Source organism: Xyrauchen texanus, chromosome 2, assembly GCF_025860055.1.
Source record: "Xyrauchen texanus isolate HMW12.3.18 chromosome 2, RBS_HiC_50CHRs, whole genome shotgun sequence".
Classification (NCBI taxonomy): Eukaryota; Metazoa; Chordata; class Actinopteri; order Cypriniformes; family Catostomidae; genus Xyrauchen; species Xyrauchen texanus.
In genome coordinates, this window is record NC_068277.1 from 15730744 (window position 1) to 15749744 (window position 19001).

The window sequence follows — 19001 nt, forward strand, 5'->3', positions numbered from 1 at the left end:
AGCAAGAAATCAGCTCACTCAAAAAAACAAATAGTGTCACAGATAGTGTTTACTGTATAATTTTTGAGAAAATTAACCTACAAATGGCTTACTTATAGTTGTCTCTGCATATTAGGCTGGGAGAGGATAAAGGAAAAAGTTAAACACTTCAGCTTTAATTGTAACTGGATTTTGTATTTTAAATACTTTAATGATTAGTGCTGATCACACTGACTAGATTAGATCACACTGTACAATCTGATACATGTTCTCTCTTCCCTAAATAGATCTCAGGTCAGAAGCTCTTTGAAGATGACACCTGTTTCCCAGCTGTTGAGAAGGCAGAGGTTTAATTCAGGAGGAAATGGGGATGCTCACCTTCGTCTAGAGACTCTGTGGACTCTGTGATCTTATTGGGTTTATGCAGTGAGTCAGTGGATTGAGACAGATGTCGCAAGCCTTTCAGAGGCATATCATCAAACCTGAAGAAGAAAGGACAAAGCAGTGAAGTCAGCTGAGATTCACTACCTTTAGTTTCTTGGGAATGTATACTTCCACATTACTTGTATTAAAAATGCAGTATGTATGGAGTATAAAGTATGTGCATTTTGTGCATGGAATACCCACATAACCTGGTATCCCAAATTTTAATACAATTTAATATTAAATGCAATGGAACCAAAATGGTGGACAGTAACAAATTAACACGAAGCATGCATGGACGTGCATTTAATGTCTACTTCAAGACTCATTATTTGATTGATCTGCCAAAATACATTTTTATTAAAAAATACATAATTTGTTTTTCACATGATTTTTCCTTTGACTTGCTCACAAAAAATATTGTAAATAGAAAATTCTAACACTACAGGATCTAAATGGAATGCTTTAATTAACACTTTTAATGATTAGTTAATTGTGGCAGCTGTAAATCTGTATTATGTATTCAATTAGTTTGATTACTATAAATTCAATAAATTAGTTTGTTAGTATTACATTTTTAACATACCCGTTAACTACCCCTAACTATAGGGGTGAATTTCATGAAAACTTTTAAGAATTATATGGGTAAAGTAACTGTCAAGAAAACAATGTCACAATACAAAAATATTAATACAGTGTTAAGAACAGGCTTCATTTTCTTTATAAAAAACGGCCATTTTCTTCTTCTTTTAAGATTAAACATGACCTAGGCATTTCTTAAAGAGATTCACCCATAAGTTGAGGAGTCTAGGCACTTACATTGCTATATTGTTGATGGACATGCTTTTCGAGAGGTTGGCACTATGAAAGGGCATAATACTGGCAGGTCGTCTGGATGGGATTATCAGAGAATAATCATCTGGAGACAAGATGGCAGACCAGGGTCGTTCCCGCATTGTGGATGCTACACACAAAAACATACACAACTTTAAGATACAATAATATTACATATTAAAAACTCAAATAAAATGCCCACCAATCACAAACAAACCCACATTTTGTTCGTAGGGTGACAACAGGTATTGTGGTTGACTCCGGTATTGCAAACTGTTGTTGATGAAACTGAAATATGGAAGAAAGAGAGTTTTTAAAACAAAAGACAATGTCTCAAGAACAACAAAAATGTTCTTGATCTGTAACTTACATAATTAACTTAAAATATTTTTGAGTGAGAATACTTCAAACCTTTATATTTCCTTTTAGACAAAAGGGGACATTTTCTCTACAGCTCTTGTGAACTCTCACATTACAATCTGTAACAAAAACAACATACCAATATACATTTAAAACATGTTACATTAGTAAATTGTTCAAAAAAATAAAGAAAACTTTTTAAATATACAAGGGGCTTTTACTTAAGTTATACATTATCTGTATCTGTTCATATTTCAGATATTAATATCTGCATGAAACAGATTTTTCATTTATCTGTGCATGTATAACAACATTATTCTGGAAGCAAGAGGTGTCAAGCAAAATGTGAAATGTCAAGCACACATTTTGCATAATAAAACAAAATATATTGATTTTAACATTAAAATAAAATCAATATAGCCTACAAACAGGTGAAAGACTCATAAATCTATCAGGAATTTTTATGATAAGACGGAATTATTTAGTAAACTAATAATAATAATTTTACATTTATAAAGCGCCTTAAGAGAGGTAGCACAGTTTAAATGAGAAGGAAAAAAAAAGTCAGAAAATGTTTCAGTTTATTCGTTTTACATAAGGAGGATTATTCCTACTAGATGAATACTCTATTCTTAATCGCTGATGTGGACATAAATGTGTTCAACTTTAAGAGACAGATAGATGAGCTCCGACGTCACTTCAGGTCAGGAATTTAACGTCGACTTCAGGTTTAGGCTATAAATAAATACATGGGAATCACGTGTGAAACGCATGATACATTAACGAAGACATTTCAAGAAGTGGAAAGTGTATATGATGTTGTATCTTAATGTTACACTTGATAAGCTCCAGACGCGCACAATAAACAGAGACCGCAAACGGAGTTAAGAACACACCCATCCGATTTGAAATCAGTACTTTATCCAAAGCGACTTACTTATTAAGTCACTTATTACAGGGACAACACCCCCCAGAGAAACCTGGAGTTAAGTGCCTTGCTCAAGGACACAATGGTGGTGGCTGTGGGGATCGAACAAACAACCTTCTGCTTGACAGTTTAGTGCTTTAGCCCACTACATCACCGCCACTCCATTTAAAAAGGAATGATTAGCATAGCTGAAAAATACTGCCAACAAATAAATAATAAATGGTTTGCCTGTATTTATGTTTGATACAAATAGTGCAATATGAGTCCGGCATTACAGGCTCGTGGACGTGTGCACATCGCTGCTGAAAAAAATCCAAGAGGAAACAATGAAATATATGATGGCATACAACTAATTGTCCCTTTTTACATTTACCACGATTGTAAACTTCTATTGAACTTCTATTCTATTGTAAACTGACTAGCTGTAAATTTTGAGCCAGTCTACATCTAAACACAATGAAGAAAAACAATACAACAAAGACTTCTCTTTGCATGAATACGATTTTTTCTTCTGCCGCTCCATGAGGAAGTGAATGATGTTACTAGAAATGCTTCCTCTTTTCAAGCCATGAGTCTTTTGCCATACATGACACAACAGTTCACTCATTTTTAAATCACCCTTCACTTAGCAAACTGTTTATCTATTCTACTGTTTCATGTATTAACAAGCAAAGTTACTGGTACAGATGTACAGCACCCCTTCTTAAAGGGACAGTTCACCCAAAAAGAAAATGAAAGAACTTTCACTTTTGGGTCTTTGCTGCATCTTTCCATCTGACATCATACTGTTGAAACCTCATATGATAAAACTTTTCAAGCATAGTGTCTGAAAAGGTGTCTCTTACTTGTGCAGTTAACAGCATCTTTAGTGTTGAGGCTTTTGTTGCATTGCTGGCATAAAGCTGGATGCAGCGAGCTTGACGGGCTGAATTGGTGTCCATTCACTGATTTCTTGTCCCTCTCTTTGCCTTCTCTTTCTTTCTCCCAACACTTTTCTTTGTCTTTTTCCTGTGCCAGGCAAAACAAATAAGAGATAAACCTATTAAAACAACAGTAAACAATCAAATCTGCCAAGCATTTTAATGAATGTCTGTGAATATATTAGTCTTAACGCTCTAACTTTAAATTCTCATCATTTAGATTAATGGCAGTTGTACTAAACTATTTGTTAAACCAAAATGGCTGTCTTTAGGGGCAAAGGAATTATTGGGAGGACAATCACAGAAATTTCAATGCAAGGTACTTAATTGTCTGAAAAATTTCCAAGTAAAGACATGTCACTGTGGTCCATGCAGTTGTGGACAAATATCCTCCCAATTGTTTTCAAGTTCTCCTGCAACAAAGATCAGCTTCCCATTTGTAAAAATAGGTCTCAATAAGTTAAGCAACTGTGAAGAAACTGCACAAGTTTTTGGTAACATAAGGGCAAAGTAATGTACAAGCAAGGGTTTCTAAACATAAAATATGTACATTAATTATAGATCATATAAATATGTGGAGAAAGCTGTCACAAAACAAAATGCCAGTAGTCATGAGGAAGTAAACTCAAAAGTAAATCGATACGACATCTGAAGAACTCGAAACTGATAGGATTCCATTGTTAGGTGACAAATGATTTAACCATATACAGAAATAGTGAACTTTGAGAAGTGAGAAAAAAAAAAAAAAATAGCCAAACCAAAACAAAAGTCAACAGACCAACGTGAAAATCATAACTCTCATAAAGCGAGGCAGTGACTCAAAATCGACGTACCTCTTCTCCCTTCAAAGCCTTTATCCTCTGATAGCGACCCTGTACCTCGCAAAACTTTCTGTATAACATTACTGTAGGAGGCAGAGCCTTTGCAAGAGTCTCTATCGAGACAAGAAGTTCAGCATCACCTCTGATTCAGGGGGAAGTGATCAGCTCAAGCTGGGAGGTGCTGCGATTCTTATTTCCTCTTTTCAGTGAGCTGTCGTTGTTGCTCTCACAACAGCAAACTGCTAACTACATTTGAACATCTTGGTGTAAAAACACCTTTATAACTCATTCTAAAATTATCAAAAGAGCGGGGAGCCTTTCTAACCATACATTTTGTGTTTAAAGTGTAACTCAAGGGGTCTTAAGTATAGCTACTGGATAATACTTGGATATCTTTAGTTCTTACAGAGCATATGTGAAAATACGTGTGAAACTGGGCCCCGACCTCACTGCAATTAGTCTCTAATGCCTTTTGGGAAGTTTATAGGAGGCTAAGTCACAAATAATTAATTTACAGTGGCCCTAAAATAAATATGGACACATCTTAAATGTAGAATATCACTGCATTAGATAATAAAATATCAAACCAAGTGGCTTCTGTAAACAAAACATTTTCAGTTACTTTTAACCAAACAGTGTCAAGTTGTTTTTTTTGGATGTACTGTATGAAGTCCATTCCCCTCAAGTTTACACAGGTGTACTTCATCAAATTAAATATAGCTATGTTCCACTAACGTTTAACTTTTAGTCTTCAATTCTATCGCTATATCTATTGTTTTATCCATTTAAACCCAACTCTATAATATTTTCCTTGAAATGTATACACGAGCAAGCTATGTTTAAAATAAATGCCATTTTAAGTGACATTTTATTTTTAATGCAAATTACATTTATTTCCAATATGTTATTTCTTCTCTGTTTGTAAATAAAGCACTGGTCCTTTAAAAGTACAAAAAGTTGAGATAACAGTACATGATGAAAAAGCACTGGGCCTCGTCTTCCTGTTTTATTTCCTCTAGTGCTCTGACAGATTCTGCTGACCTTTGACACCGTTTACTTCTCCATTCACTTGAGTAAAATGGTTGACAGTATGAACATTTTCTCCCAGTCAACCTTTTGAATGAATGAACTGAAATCTAATTTGACTTACTCTGGTTTTCTTTGATATTTTGCTCTTCAGGTAGCTGAAAGTTCGGCTGACTTTGGTAGAATTTTTTTCAAAATCCCCTCTTAAAGGTCCAGGTTCCTCCTCTGTGATGCTGACATAAAGGAAGTGATAAAGAATGTTCCTCAAATGTCCTATAAAAATACTGCAGTAAAATTGTGGTAATACTGTGGCACATTGATACCATGGTGATGTATGATTACCATATTCATGTACCATGGTATTTACATGGTGCTTCACAAAACCTCAAAGAATATAATTGTTTTACCATACATAAATAAACTGAGATATCATGGTACTTTTTATTTGACTTTTTATCAGTGAACTACATTAGTACATTAGTGGAGCTTGCTAAAAATAAAATAATGCAGTCATATGCAGTATCATATTATTTAAGTTTACATACACAATTGCTTATGAATTATGTCTAGCTCACACTGTGTTAGGGATCTTACCTGTATCTCATGGAACTGGTGGTGCTTGTGAATGACCCCATGCCTGCAAGTGCAATGATGGAGGCAAATTAGCATCACCAACAACAAACAACCTCCATAGCCTCATGATGGAGCCTGATTTACTTACACATGCAAAACTACCTTTTTGCAAAGAGTGTGTGCTTGGTTGAGGAATTTGGCCTGCCATATAATGAACCGAACAAACAGAATGAAATTGAAGCTGTTATTATTTGAAAAGCATCCCCTGGCCTCCACCATATCTCTCAAATTTCATTTGCATATGTGCATCTTAAAACTTATAAATAATTACATAAATATTTGTCTTTTCATCAAAAAAAGCTATTGTATGTCTTTTGAAGACTTAGAATATAGTTCATAAGACATAACCTTTTTATGGTGGTTTTTGGAGCATGGGCCATGGCCACTATATCCTTTCATGGTATGGAAAACATGGCCATTCTGACATTCTTGAAAATGTATGTTGTGGTTCATTGTAGAAAGAATGTCATACCGGTTTGGAACAGCATAAGGGTGAGTAAATGATGAAAATTGTTTTGGCATTTTTAGGTTTAATATTCCTTTAAAGGTGCATTTAATATTAAAAGCACTCCTTAAGAAATATATGTATTTGAATGTATTTGAAGCATACAGTGTATATATATAAAATCATGACCACTCACATGAGTAGTGATAGACCGATATATTGGTCAGACTAATCATCGGCTAACATTTGGCCATTCTGCGATTATTGGCAGATAACCATGTTCGCTTAGCCAATCAACAGAACTTTCCCTTGTGTCAGTTCTGTATCTACCAATACATTTTTCAATAGAGAGTCAAAACTTTTTTTCTTTTCAAGGTTATGTAAATTTGAGTAAATATTGCATAAAATAAGCGTTTGTTTCACTTTAGACATTTTGTGTTCTGTATATCTGATTTTCTGTTGCTATTATGTTTATTCACATTTTTATCGGCCATCCTGCTCTCTAGATATCATCATTGAATAACCTGTATTGGTCAACCACCACACATGAAGACTCCAGTCATATCAATAACCTTATAAAAGCATTTTTATTCTACATGAAGAGGGCCCCTAGGAATGAGTTTTAAAGATCCAAAACATGGGGGTACAATTTATTTTAAATATGTAAGGTGGCTAGCAGGTCTAGGATAATCTCTACTAAATATCTACTGTGAATAAAAGGCATCTACTAGGAATTGGAAACGGTACAATCCTGATACTACTGCGACTTACTTATGGTGTCCTCATCATCACTAGAACTGACGGTAAAAACAGTTTTTGATTTAGGGAGGATCGGTGAGAGGTTGAAGGAAAAAGAAATCTGTCTCTTTCGCCGAATCCTTTCTACCGCTGGTTGGTTGCATTAAGATTTGGAAAAATTCAGAGCAAGTACTTATTAAACAAGATGATTTTGTTGTTCTGTTATGCTTAAAATAGGTGGAAGAGAACTAAAACAAACCAAAATAAAATATGAGCTGAGAAAACAAATTTAAATAACAATGGTATATTCCAAAAGAAGAAATGTATTGCTCAGAGGTTGGATATGATTAAGTATAAACTTTGTCTCAGATGTTTCTCCTAAAAATCTTTAGGAGAAATTAGATGAACTTTCTCATATAGCAAGAATATAGAGCTAAATAATGAATCTGGATAGCACAGCTCAGATTATTTGTTCTAATGTTTGAGTTCATATTGAAATCTCTAACATTTCATTCCAGACTTTGGGTTTCTTGTCAAATGATCCGAGAACTGTCTGACACATTGCTGAGATCTCTTTTGAAACTCCAAGGGAGATTAATTTGAAAATAATACGTTTATTTCTCTCAGTAAGAAAATCTGAAAAGTAGGACATTTTCAGGAGACAGATTGTCTTTTCTATGGGACCTCCTGCACATGTGCTGCCGCAAAAGACCACAAGCTTTGTCTTTTGTCTTTTAAATTAGGAATAAAGTGGACAATATTGTACTCTAACAGCTAGAGACATTTCTAGCAAACATTTAAATACAACGGTCTTCAAAAACAGCATATTGTTGAATATAAGTGTCACATATAATTGCCTGTAAACAGCACAAGTAGCATAAATGTAAGGAAACTGGGAAAAGAAATACTGGGAAAAGAAAGGGAAATTAAGTAACTTACCATCTATTTCCCTTTGGCTGATGGAAAGCATAGAGACTGATTTTGTTAGGGGGAGGGTCACAGATGAACAGCTTTGTCTTAACTGATGATACTTCCTTGATTTCTGAAAGTGATCACAAAGTCAAATAGAGTAAGAGTTATGCTGAGTACTCAGGAGTACATTGGAAGCAACCTGGTAATACTGTGTTTATTTTGAACCATGGCAGTTATTTTATGGCAGTATCTATTGAAGTACATTGTGGAGAGTGGAGTACTATGTAAATACCATGGTACATGAATATAGTAATCTTCTACTACCGTGACATACACCGATGAGCCAAAATATTATGATAACCTGCCTAATATTCTGTTGGTCCTCCGTGTGCCGCCAAAACAGCACCAACCCGCCGAGGCATGGACTCTACAAGACCTCTCAAGGTGTCCTGTGGTATCTGGCACCAAGACATTAGCAGCAGATCCTTCAAGTCCTGTAAGTTGCAAGGTGGAGCTGTCGTGGAACGGACTTGTTGGTCCAGCACACATCACAGATGGTCAATCGGATTGAGATCTGGGCAATTTGGAGACTCTCTTCAACTCTTCATCATGTACATAAAGCCATTCCCGAAGAATCTGTACAGTGTGACAGGGCGGATTATCCTGCTGAAAGAGGCCACTGCCATCAGATTATATCATTGCCATAAAGGGGTATACCTGGTCTGCAACAATGTTTAGATAGGTGGCACATGTCAAATTGACATCCACATGAATTTTCTGTGATTTGTGCCACAGTAGACCTTCTGTCGGTTCGGACCAGGGGGGGATAGCCTTTGTTGCCCTAGCGACAATCTATGAGCCTTGGGCGTCCAACACCCTGTTGCCGATTTGTGGTTTGTCCCTTCTCTGAACAATGTTGGTTGGCACTCACCACACAAGCCTTGCCGTTTCAGAGATGATTTGACCCAGTTGTCTAGCTATAACAATTTGGCCAATGTCTAAGTCACTCAGGTTTTTACTCCTGCCCATTTCTCCTGCATTCAACACATTGACTACGAGAACTTATTTGTTCACTTATCTAATCTACCAAGGCCTTCACATATGGCCATGTTAGGAGATGATTTACCTGTCATAATGTTTTGGCTCATCAGCGTATATAGGAGTCCACAAGTAGCGCCACCAGTGTAGACCACTAGTAAAAATGCTTTTATTTTGGATTTGTCTAATTTAAGAAAACCAACGAACCATGTTATCCAGAATGTTTAGAGAAAGTTCCAAAGAGCATATTTTGTGCTTCAATGAAAGCAAGGAAATCTGACCTTTTGTACAAAGCAGTTTATTAATGTCACATATTTGCTTACCTTTGATTGGTGACCTGGAAAAGAATGAAAAACCTTTCATATTGCTTATTCACTTTGCACCATAACTTCCTTAATTTCTCTTTATTATCCATGTTTAAATTAGATTGTTATGGCTTTTTTGAACCCTACTTTATATCAAATTACCATCTGATCACCACCACTGTACCATGCTACCACCACAAAAAGTGATTTGGGAAAAACTGAGCACCACACCAAAATGAATAAATAAAATTAATTTGGGCACACAATTTAAACTTGTGATTTCTCTGTTTTAACCCAAACTGCTCACCTGTCCCCCTGGATTGCTGCATTCTCCCAAGTCTGATTCAGGACCCTCTTCTGTTAGAGACATTAGCGATCCCCTCTCCTCACTCTCCTGCCTCTGCACACCTCGCAGATCCTTAGACAGACCTCCAGACTGTGGCACCCAACGTTTCCCATTCTCAATCTCTGCTCCTAGACCCTCCAAACTATAACTGCAATAGACAACATCACAAACATCTCAGCATGACAGACAGACAGACAGACAGACAGACAGACAGACAGACAGACAGACAGATAGATAGATAGATAGATAGATAGATAGATAGATAGATAGATAGATAGATAGATAGATAGATAAATAGATAGATAGATAGATAGATAGATCCCTTCAATAATTCAATTTTAACATTTGGTCAGTGTTTGATGTTTTATAGACCCACAAGATGCAAAATATGCAAAGCAGATGGTCGTAAAACATACACACAACACAGAAGACTACATCCCAAAAATGGGATGTATTCAAACCTTTTTAATACTTAACATAGTAAAGTTCTGAATAAAATATGATGTATTTAAGGACAACTGAAAATCCATTGCTTAAACCCAAGTGGTGGTGGTGGGGGCAGGTCTTTGAGGCTTCACGCAAAGCAAAAAGCAGTACCATTTTTTTACAGTTTTGGTGACTTTCACAAAGAGCGGGGCTCCTGATAGTTGTTGAGACAACAGATATACTCTGAAAAGTGGTGCAGCAGATATACAAACATACAAGCAGCACATTTAGTTGCAAAATAGATTGCCTATAGAATAGACAAATTGTGATTTTTTTTTTATTCAGTCATATTGAATAATTTTCTAGAATTAAATAAAAGTTAATATAGATGTTACCATATGAAGCAGATTTTTAGGATTCCTAACAAAAATGTTTTTACAATGTAGATTATTTGTGTAGTGTTTAATTATTTTCAGCAATCTGAAACAGGTTTGTTAAAAACTTACCAGACATCCGTATCAGATACAAGAATGACAATATTAGTCATCATGCACAAAAAAAAAAAAACATTACAAAAAAAATACTCCGCAAAATGTAGCTAAAACTTCCCCTGAGTATCTCCTCAGCCACACAAGTGTCTAAATTTTTGAAGTCATCATTGTCTAAGATAAATCAAAGCTGAGCAAGATAGCACAAAATAAGGCCTTCACCAGCTCTCTCTCTCTCTCATTCCCAGTGTCACTGTTCTCTCAGACAAACAGGTAATGCAAATGTAATGCAAAAGGTCTTTGTGCTAGACAAAGGGGATGGCGCTTCAGTTGGGTTTGCAGGAAGCTCGCTCACAATGTGGTCACACACTCTCAGTACCTTATGAGCTCTCTAATTTCTTCCAGGTCTCGACAGAGGTGGGGCTAACAGAGGCAACAGATAAGACTAGGCAAAATACAGGGGCGCAAGTGGGCACAAATCAGTTAGAGGGGATGAACAGTGGAAAAAGTATTAAATTATTTGAAATATATAGGGCTGAGCATATCTTTATATAGAGTGCAACAGTAGGTTTCTGGAGGAAAATAATGGCACTGAATTTCTCCATAGAGAATTTTTATTTTTTATGAAAATATGTACCACATTCAAGCCAGCAAAAAGACCTACCAGCAGCTCCACATTTGTTAAACAATGGTACTGTATATGCTGCAGTTGAAGCCATAATTCAGCGTGATTTTAACTTTAAAAAAAAGGTAAGTATTACCTTTTTTACCTAACAATTAGCATTGCATTTTGCATTTTTATTAACTAAAATTAACAAAGATTAATAAATGCTATAAAACATATATCATTTATTGTTAGTTCATGATACCTTATGCACTAACTAATGTTACAAATGGAACCTTATTGTAAAGTGTTCAAACTAATTTGAACACTATTCTTTAATTAATTAAAGAGTCCTAGAACTCTTTAATTTATTTTATTTTATTGCTATGGAGAAAATGAATGGGTAAAGAACTGCTTAAAACAAAGCAGTTACTGTTGTGCTCTACAGGGATTCCTGATTCTAAGGGACACAGCAATTAAAATACAAGAAACTCAAAAAACACTTTTTTAGTATATAGAATAATAGGGTACCTTCTTCTGTAAAATACAGGCTTTTCCTCTCCTGTACTCTGCAGAGAACTGAAAATAGACAGGTGAGATACAAATATATAAGATGACATAAAATATAGTCAAAGAGATTTAGTCTATTAAATGTCTTCTTCCCTACAGATAGTGGATTTGAAAGTGCAAATTAGATTGAATATTTTATTGTTAACCAGTTTCGTTAAACTGTTCGTAACACTTTATAAACATAGATATATATATATATATATATATATATATATCTGTATCTTAAGAGAGAAAGACATAATAGACTCAAACATATATATATATATATATATATATGTATATATATATGTATATGCTAATTATTTTTATAAAATGGATAGTTTTATTTGGAGAGTGCTATCTGACGGTGCACTACATCTTATTAAATTTTTGAGAGAGCACAAATCCTAAGCGGAGTTTCCGTGAGAGCGCAAAGTGCAAGTGGCCATGGGTGGGAGTGCCTGCACTATCTGTGGGTGTAGGTGCGCAAACTGGGCATGTATTGTATGCTAATGAAGTCCTTTTATGAAACAAATATATGTGAGCTTTTTGTTAAACTATCTTAAGATCATGGTTTATTAGGGGCAACATTGTTTTTATTTTATTTTCATTCAGTTTGACGTGTAATTTGAATTTAGAAAATATTTAGTTTAAATTTTTTTGTGTTTCAGTAAATTAATTACATTTTTCAAAACCGACCGGTAGAAATGAAGTGTGTTCTGATACAATCACTATTAATACTAGCCATGATCTGAGTGCCAGTTGATGAAAATTATTCAATTTAACAGAGTGTAAATCCAAATCCTGATGAGAAGCACATTTTCCATATGTATAAAATGAGTGTGTGTCACTGTCATAGAAATATGCCTGACATTCAACAAGTACACAATTAATGCACAAAAGAACGCAAGTCCATACACTGGCAGCAAAAGTTTGGAATAATTCGAAAGGAAATTGGTACCTTAATTGACCAAAGTGGCATTCAACTGATCACAAAGTATAGTCAGGTAATTACTGATGTAAAAAACATCATCACTATTTGAAAAAAGTCATTTAAATTTGGTGAAAAATGGCAAAAAAGAAACAGCTTTCTCTAGAAACTCATCAGTCAATAATTGTTTTGAGGAATGAAGGCTATACAATGCTTGAAATTGCCAAAAAACTGAAGATTTCATACAAAGGTGTACACTACAGTCTTCAAAGACAAAGGACAACTGGCTCTAACAAGGACAGAAAGAGATGTGGAAGGCCCAGATACAACTAAACAAGAGGATATGTACAACAGAGTCCCTAGTTTGGGAAATAGACACCTCATGTGTCCTCATTGTATTCTCCCCGCTCAAAACCAGTTTCATGTACAACATTAAAGAGACTACTCAGGGGAAAAATTGCAAAGAAATTGCTTTTGAAACAGAAAAACAAAAAGAAACGGTTAGAGTGGGCAAAGAAACACAGACATTGAACAACAGATAATTGGAAAAGAGTGTTTTAGATTTTAAACCCATTGAGCTTTTGTGGGATCAGCTAGACTGTAAGGTGTGTGAGAAGTGCCCGACAAGACAGCCACATCTATAGACAAGTGCTACAGGAAGTGAGGGGTGAAATGTCACTAGAGTATCTAGACAAACTGACAGCTAGAATGTCAAGGATCTGCAAAGCTGTCATTGCTGCACGTGGAGGATTGATAAGAACTCTTTGAAGTATTTTAAGAAGCTCTGAAGCTCTTTTTTTTTTTTTTTTTATTGCAATAGTAATTGCACTTTTTCAAAGTTATTAATGTCCTGACTATACACTGTGATCAATTGAATGCCACTTTGGTGAATAAAAGTACCAATTGCTTTCCATAAGAACCAAATCTGTATATTATTCCAAACTTTTGGCTGCCAGTGTATTTCTATTCTTCAAATTCATTGCATACAAACCATTTACGCTACCAACTTCTTATGAACGTGCCATCTTTGTTTATATCGCTAGTGCTTAACAGGGAATGGTTGTAGGCTATAATAGGATGCAGACAGTGCAGGAGAAGAACCACATAATTAAATTGTACTTGACACAGCCCAGTAGCGCTTTGCAGGAGCAATTTCACCAAACCCACTTGCGCATAGACATAGCGCATACTTGCACAAAAATACCAAAACTTCATGGCCATGCCCACTGACTTTACATGTATGACTTATGGCAAAGCGCTGCGCTTAGCACTCTTAAAATAGGGCCCTATATCTACAAGTGGATGGTACTGATGAATTAACTTAAAATAGCTTTTTTGAAAATGAATATGAATTACTACAGAATATAGTACATACTCTCATACATCATTTTTTAAATATGACCTTATAATACACCTTATAATCAATTGTATTTTAACATAAATGATTAAAATACCATATATTACTTTCTCAAAATGCACATGTAGTAAAACATGATCAACACCAAATGTCAAGAGTTAAACAATGCTATTGTGGTAACACTTTAAAATAAGGTTCTATTCACTAACGTTAGTAAATGCATTATGTATCATGAACACATAATGAGCAATGATTTTGTACAGCATTGTTAATTACTTGTGGTTTTTGGTTCATATTTAATTGACAAATGTTAACTTATACAACTTTTAAAGTAAAAAATGCATCAGTATATGTATTAATTTTACAATAATATCAAGATCAATAAACGCTGTACAAGTACCGTTCATTGTTAGTTCACAATAACTACCGTGTAAACTAATATTTATGAATGCAACCTTACTGTAAAGTGTTACTGTTATTATATTAAAATGTATTATAATCTTTAATGGTGTAGGGTAAGTATTATAATGCATGGTAATGATGGGGGTCACAATTATTTATGAATATATATAAGGCCTTATGTCAATATCTATTACAAATTAATATAAATAATACATTTATGACACTTTAAATAAAAAGGCTTTATAGAAAGTGTTACTAAAGTGTTACTCATTTTTAAAACACAAAGAAAATATTTGGGTTAGCAACGCTTGACCAAGAAAACTATTTTCCCGCTTACCTGCGCTGGTTCATTTCTCCTTTCCCTCCCTGGTTCTTCCCAGGCCCCCAGCTGTGTCTGCGGAATGGAGAGAGTAACCGTACGGTGGATTGAAGGAGAGAGGAGCGCAGAGGCACCTCTGTTAACCTGTCTTTGGCCTTTTCCTTTGCCTCCCCTCTTTGCCGCACCTCCTCTGAGCTCTCAGTTGAGGAGCTGGGATGTCCTACACTGGCTGTGTCATCTGTGGAGGAGCAGGAGACGGATACCTCGCTCGTGCTATCACCTCCCCCTACTGCCTTCTGCCCCTAAGCAACAAACACCAATAAAACAGCAATTAAGGAACAGCAATCAAAGACCAACAGGGCTTCTGTGATCAGAGCTGACAGGTTAGTAATAAAGTATAAGATTAAGATTGTATATATGCTGCTAAAATATTGTATACTGAATGCCAGTGTAAAGTATAAATAATTTGATCTTAAATGCCTTAAAGGGATATTTCACAAAAAAATGAAAATTCTCTAATTTACTTAATCTCGTGACATCCCAGATAGGTAAGACATTCTTTTTCTGCTGAAAACAAATACAATGATTTTTAGAAGAATATCTCAGCTCTGTTGGTTTATACAAAGCAAGTTAATGGTGGCCAGAACTTGGAATCTCCAAAAAGCACATAAAGGCAGCATAAAAGTAATCTATTCGACTCCACCGGTTAAATTAATATCTTCAGAAGCAATATGTAAGGTAAAAAAGGAAAAAAGGACTTAAATATGTATCTGTTTCTCACCCACACTTATAACGTTTCTGAAAATATTAATTTAACCAGTGGAGCTGAATGTATTACTTTTATGCTGCCTTTATGTGCTTTTTTACCTTCAAAGTTCTGGTCACCATTCACTTGCATTGGACCTACAGAGCTGAAATATTCTTCTAAAAATCTTTGTTTTCAGCAGATGACAGAAAGTCATACGCATCTGGGATGGCATTAGGGTGAGTAAATGATAAGGGAACTATCCCTTTAAACATGTATGGTATGTAGAATATTATATTATGGGCAATGTTATAGTTAAAATGCTTTCATTGCAGCTCTGTGTTAATATTATTTACTATTAAACATTTATTTCTCTTCACAATTTTCTGTAATTAATTCAGCTTGGACCGACTCCATTTAAACTTTCTTTTATTCAGTAGATAATATCAGCCTTATGTGTGCTTTCTATTTTTGACATTTCTAAACTATATACTTTTTAACTATATACTTTGAACTCAAGATCAAAGCTTAAAATATCCCATTGAAATACAATGATTGAATAAATGCCATTCAATATTTAATCTGCAGCTATTATTTCATCGTAATATTTGCATACTGAATTGTGATTGGCCTTGTCTTACCTGCATATATTTAACAATCTGTAGCTCCCTTTACACTGCAGAGTGACTGGTAATGGCACTGCAGCTCTAAATCCTACATTTACCTAATTTACCAAGTTTATCTCTAAAAGTTTGCTGCAGTTTTGGGAGTAATTGTAGGAGTTTTTCTTATATCAGGTTTACAGTGTATGAATCTTGAAAGCAGCTGTCTGACACATTTTAGTTTAAAACTGAACTAAATGATTCACCACCAGGATGAAATGAGTCTGCTCAGCAAACTTATGCCCAGACATCGACACATAAACACCAACATACTCTCACGCACGCACCCTGCATGTTTATGTGAAGTACATCCTCTTTTTTTTGTAAATACATTAGGTATCATAAACTAAAAATGAACAATCATTTTACAGCAATTCTTAATCTTGGTTATTGTTAATTTATAAAAGAAAATACAAGTGTTCATTGTTATTTCATGTTAGATGATAATGTATTAACTAATGTTAATAAAACTTTTAAAAGTTCTATTATATGTTGAAATTTATATTATCCATCATTAATAAGTGCAGTAAAGGTATTGTTAATTGCAGTGGCGATATCTCAGGGCCAGCAAAGCCTTAATAAACATTTTATCATCCTTTCATTCTCATTGATCTTTTTGAATATGTATTTCCAAAAGCTTTCCACTCCTAATTCATCTAAAAACGAACAGCAAACACAAAAAACTAAAATATTATCCAATCAGAATTTATTCCTTGATGCTTACAAGCAAAGTGTGACAACTGTTTCACAAATAGCATGCCTGAAGCCAGGCACAAAGCCATGCTCCTTAGCCGAAGCAGCACATGAGTTTGAGCTCCACACCATCAGGCCTTCAGAATTTCTGCAGAATCCCTCAACAGTGTAAGTGAATATGCATCTAATGTCAGATTGTCAGATTCATCAGCCAATCAGATTTATTTATTTGTTCTTGTGGTGTGTGGTTTTTGGGATATGTCCCAGTCCAGGCCTTCTAGCTGGCCTTGAGTGACGCAATCACTCTTTAAGTGATGTACGTAATTTTAAAGCGAAGAGAGCGAGATCTTGCTGACGACTCGGCTGTCATCACTGCTGGTATTGTCATTGAGAAAGAGATCCTTATGGATTTACAAACCTAAGATGTTCTCCATGATCGTGCAATTGATTACTCAAACAGGAAAGGAGGATTGATTTTCACTTGAAGCTAATTGGTAAGTGCTTTTTGCATTGTTACAGCAACATCAGGAGTTTTCTAAGTCCAGTGTCGAATCAAGTTTTGATCCGTCAGTGTACCCTGATGAAACAAAATTTATTGGAAGCAAAATGTTAATCGTAAATATTATTAGAGAGATTTTTCTTGGTATTAGACCTCCTTGGTTCTGGCTTTCGTGTGTGGATGTGTTTTTAAAATGTCAATTGGTATTATTAGTTGGCTGCTACGTAATGTTTAATAAGGTGTCTTATTTATTGTGAAACTGTGTTTACTTAATGGCATGAATCGCACTGAAGGCCTAGACTTAAAATGCACAAGCCACGGCTGGTTAATTGTTGGTTCATGTTAACTAATATACAGTAGTTTTACCATGCTTGTATCATTATAACAACTTCTTTGTTTGTTCACATCCATTTAACATGTCATAACAATCTGTCATTTCTTAAGTTTCTTTATCAGTAATTACATTAAAAGTGGTTGAAAAAGCGCAATTAACTTTTCACTGTAGGTTTACATTTTGGCAGAGACAAGGTGAAGAGAATTTGAGCTTCTAAAACACATAGAGGTATTTGTTGGGGCTCTGGGGGAATGAAAGCCCCCTATTCATGTGCCCCTAAAATAGCTCCCATTGAGCATATGTGCGAGGAAGCATAGGGGGTAGTTTATAAGCATGTGTGTATGAGGTTTGAAATGGTTCTGGGAACTTATAACCATCGTGATCACATGACCTAAATGGGGAAAAACCCCTCAGGCAGCTTCTAAAATTTAAGTGTTCTAAAACCTGGCAAAGTCAGAATACAGAAATGAGGTCACCTGACCACATGAAATGACATAATCTAAACTCTACTAATCTAATACTCTAAGGCAATACTGGGCTTCTATTGTGATATAAGTGTTGCATATACAGCTATGTTGCATATTTCTGTATTTCTTCTCAGTACTAACTGGTTCCTCTCTCATTTTTACAGTAGTTGTGTTTCTATAATTAAGGGTTAGGGATTAGAACAAACTCCTAATCCTACGTATTTACCTTCAGCATGAAACTAGTACCCTTTGTGCTATAGACATGAAATATACCTAAAATTGTGTGTGTACATTAATTGAAGGAGGGACCCAAGCCATATCGAGGGACCAGAATATCATACAGAGATTTTTTTGGCTTGGGCCAGTAAGCAAATAACCAGAACACCATAGCAACTGCATAGCAATGCCCTAGCAACTAGGGCTGGGTATTGATTTGTCGATTCAATTTAGATTCACAAGCTCTTTATTAGATTAGATGCATATTTATTTGGGTATGTTTCAGTTACATTGTCCATATAGCTCATATATGAAAGTATTTTTTCCCAAAGAGTATTTGCACTCCTGATTAAACACTAACATACAGTATCACTGCAGTGTTTATTGTGCTAATTTAGAGTCCCAGACACCCTAAAATCAACCCCTAACCCTAAATCTAACCTTACAAAAATGTAACATGGTTTTCACAAAGTAATCATAATATAACCATGGTATTTTGTAGTAAAAACACAAAGTTAAACATGGTTACTATATTAACACCATATTACTGTAGTAACACAGGTTAATTGTATTAAATCTATTGCTTTTGCCAAAACAATTG

The 19001-nt window shown here is 35.1% G+C and overlaps 1 protein-coding gene across 3 annotated transcripts in view; it reads right to left on the bottom strand.

Annotated features, from left to right (window-relative positions):
- LOC127619215 (A-kinase anchor protein 13-like) overlaps window positions 1–19001 on the bottom strand; it is a 102761-nt gene that overhangs the window by 30534 nt on the left and 53226 nt on the right. For all 3 annotated transcript variants that reach the window (XM_052092036.1, XM_052092028.1, XM_052092044.1), the window contains exons 11-21: window positions 14803–15086; window positions 11758–11805; window positions 9670–9856; window positions 8047–8149; window positions 5886–5928; window positions 5416–5524; window positions 3370–3532; window positions 1648–1715; window positions 1458–1524; window positions 1222–1366; window positions 358–461 (exon numbers count right to left, since the gene is read on the bottom strand). In XM_052092036.1, the coding sequence (XP_051947996.1) occupies window positions 358–461; window positions 1222–1366; window positions 1458–1524; window positions 1648–1715; window positions 3370–3532; window positions 5416–5524; window positions 5886–5928; window positions 8047–8149; window positions 9670–9856; window positions 11758–11805; window positions 14803–15086 (1321 nt within the window). The remainder of the gene's footprint in view (window positions 1–357; window positions 462–1221; window positions 1367–1457; window positions 1525–1647; window positions 1716–3369; window positions 3533–5415; window positions 5525–5885; window positions 5929–8046; window positions 8150–9669; window positions 9857–11757; window positions 11806–14802; window positions 15087–19001) is intronic.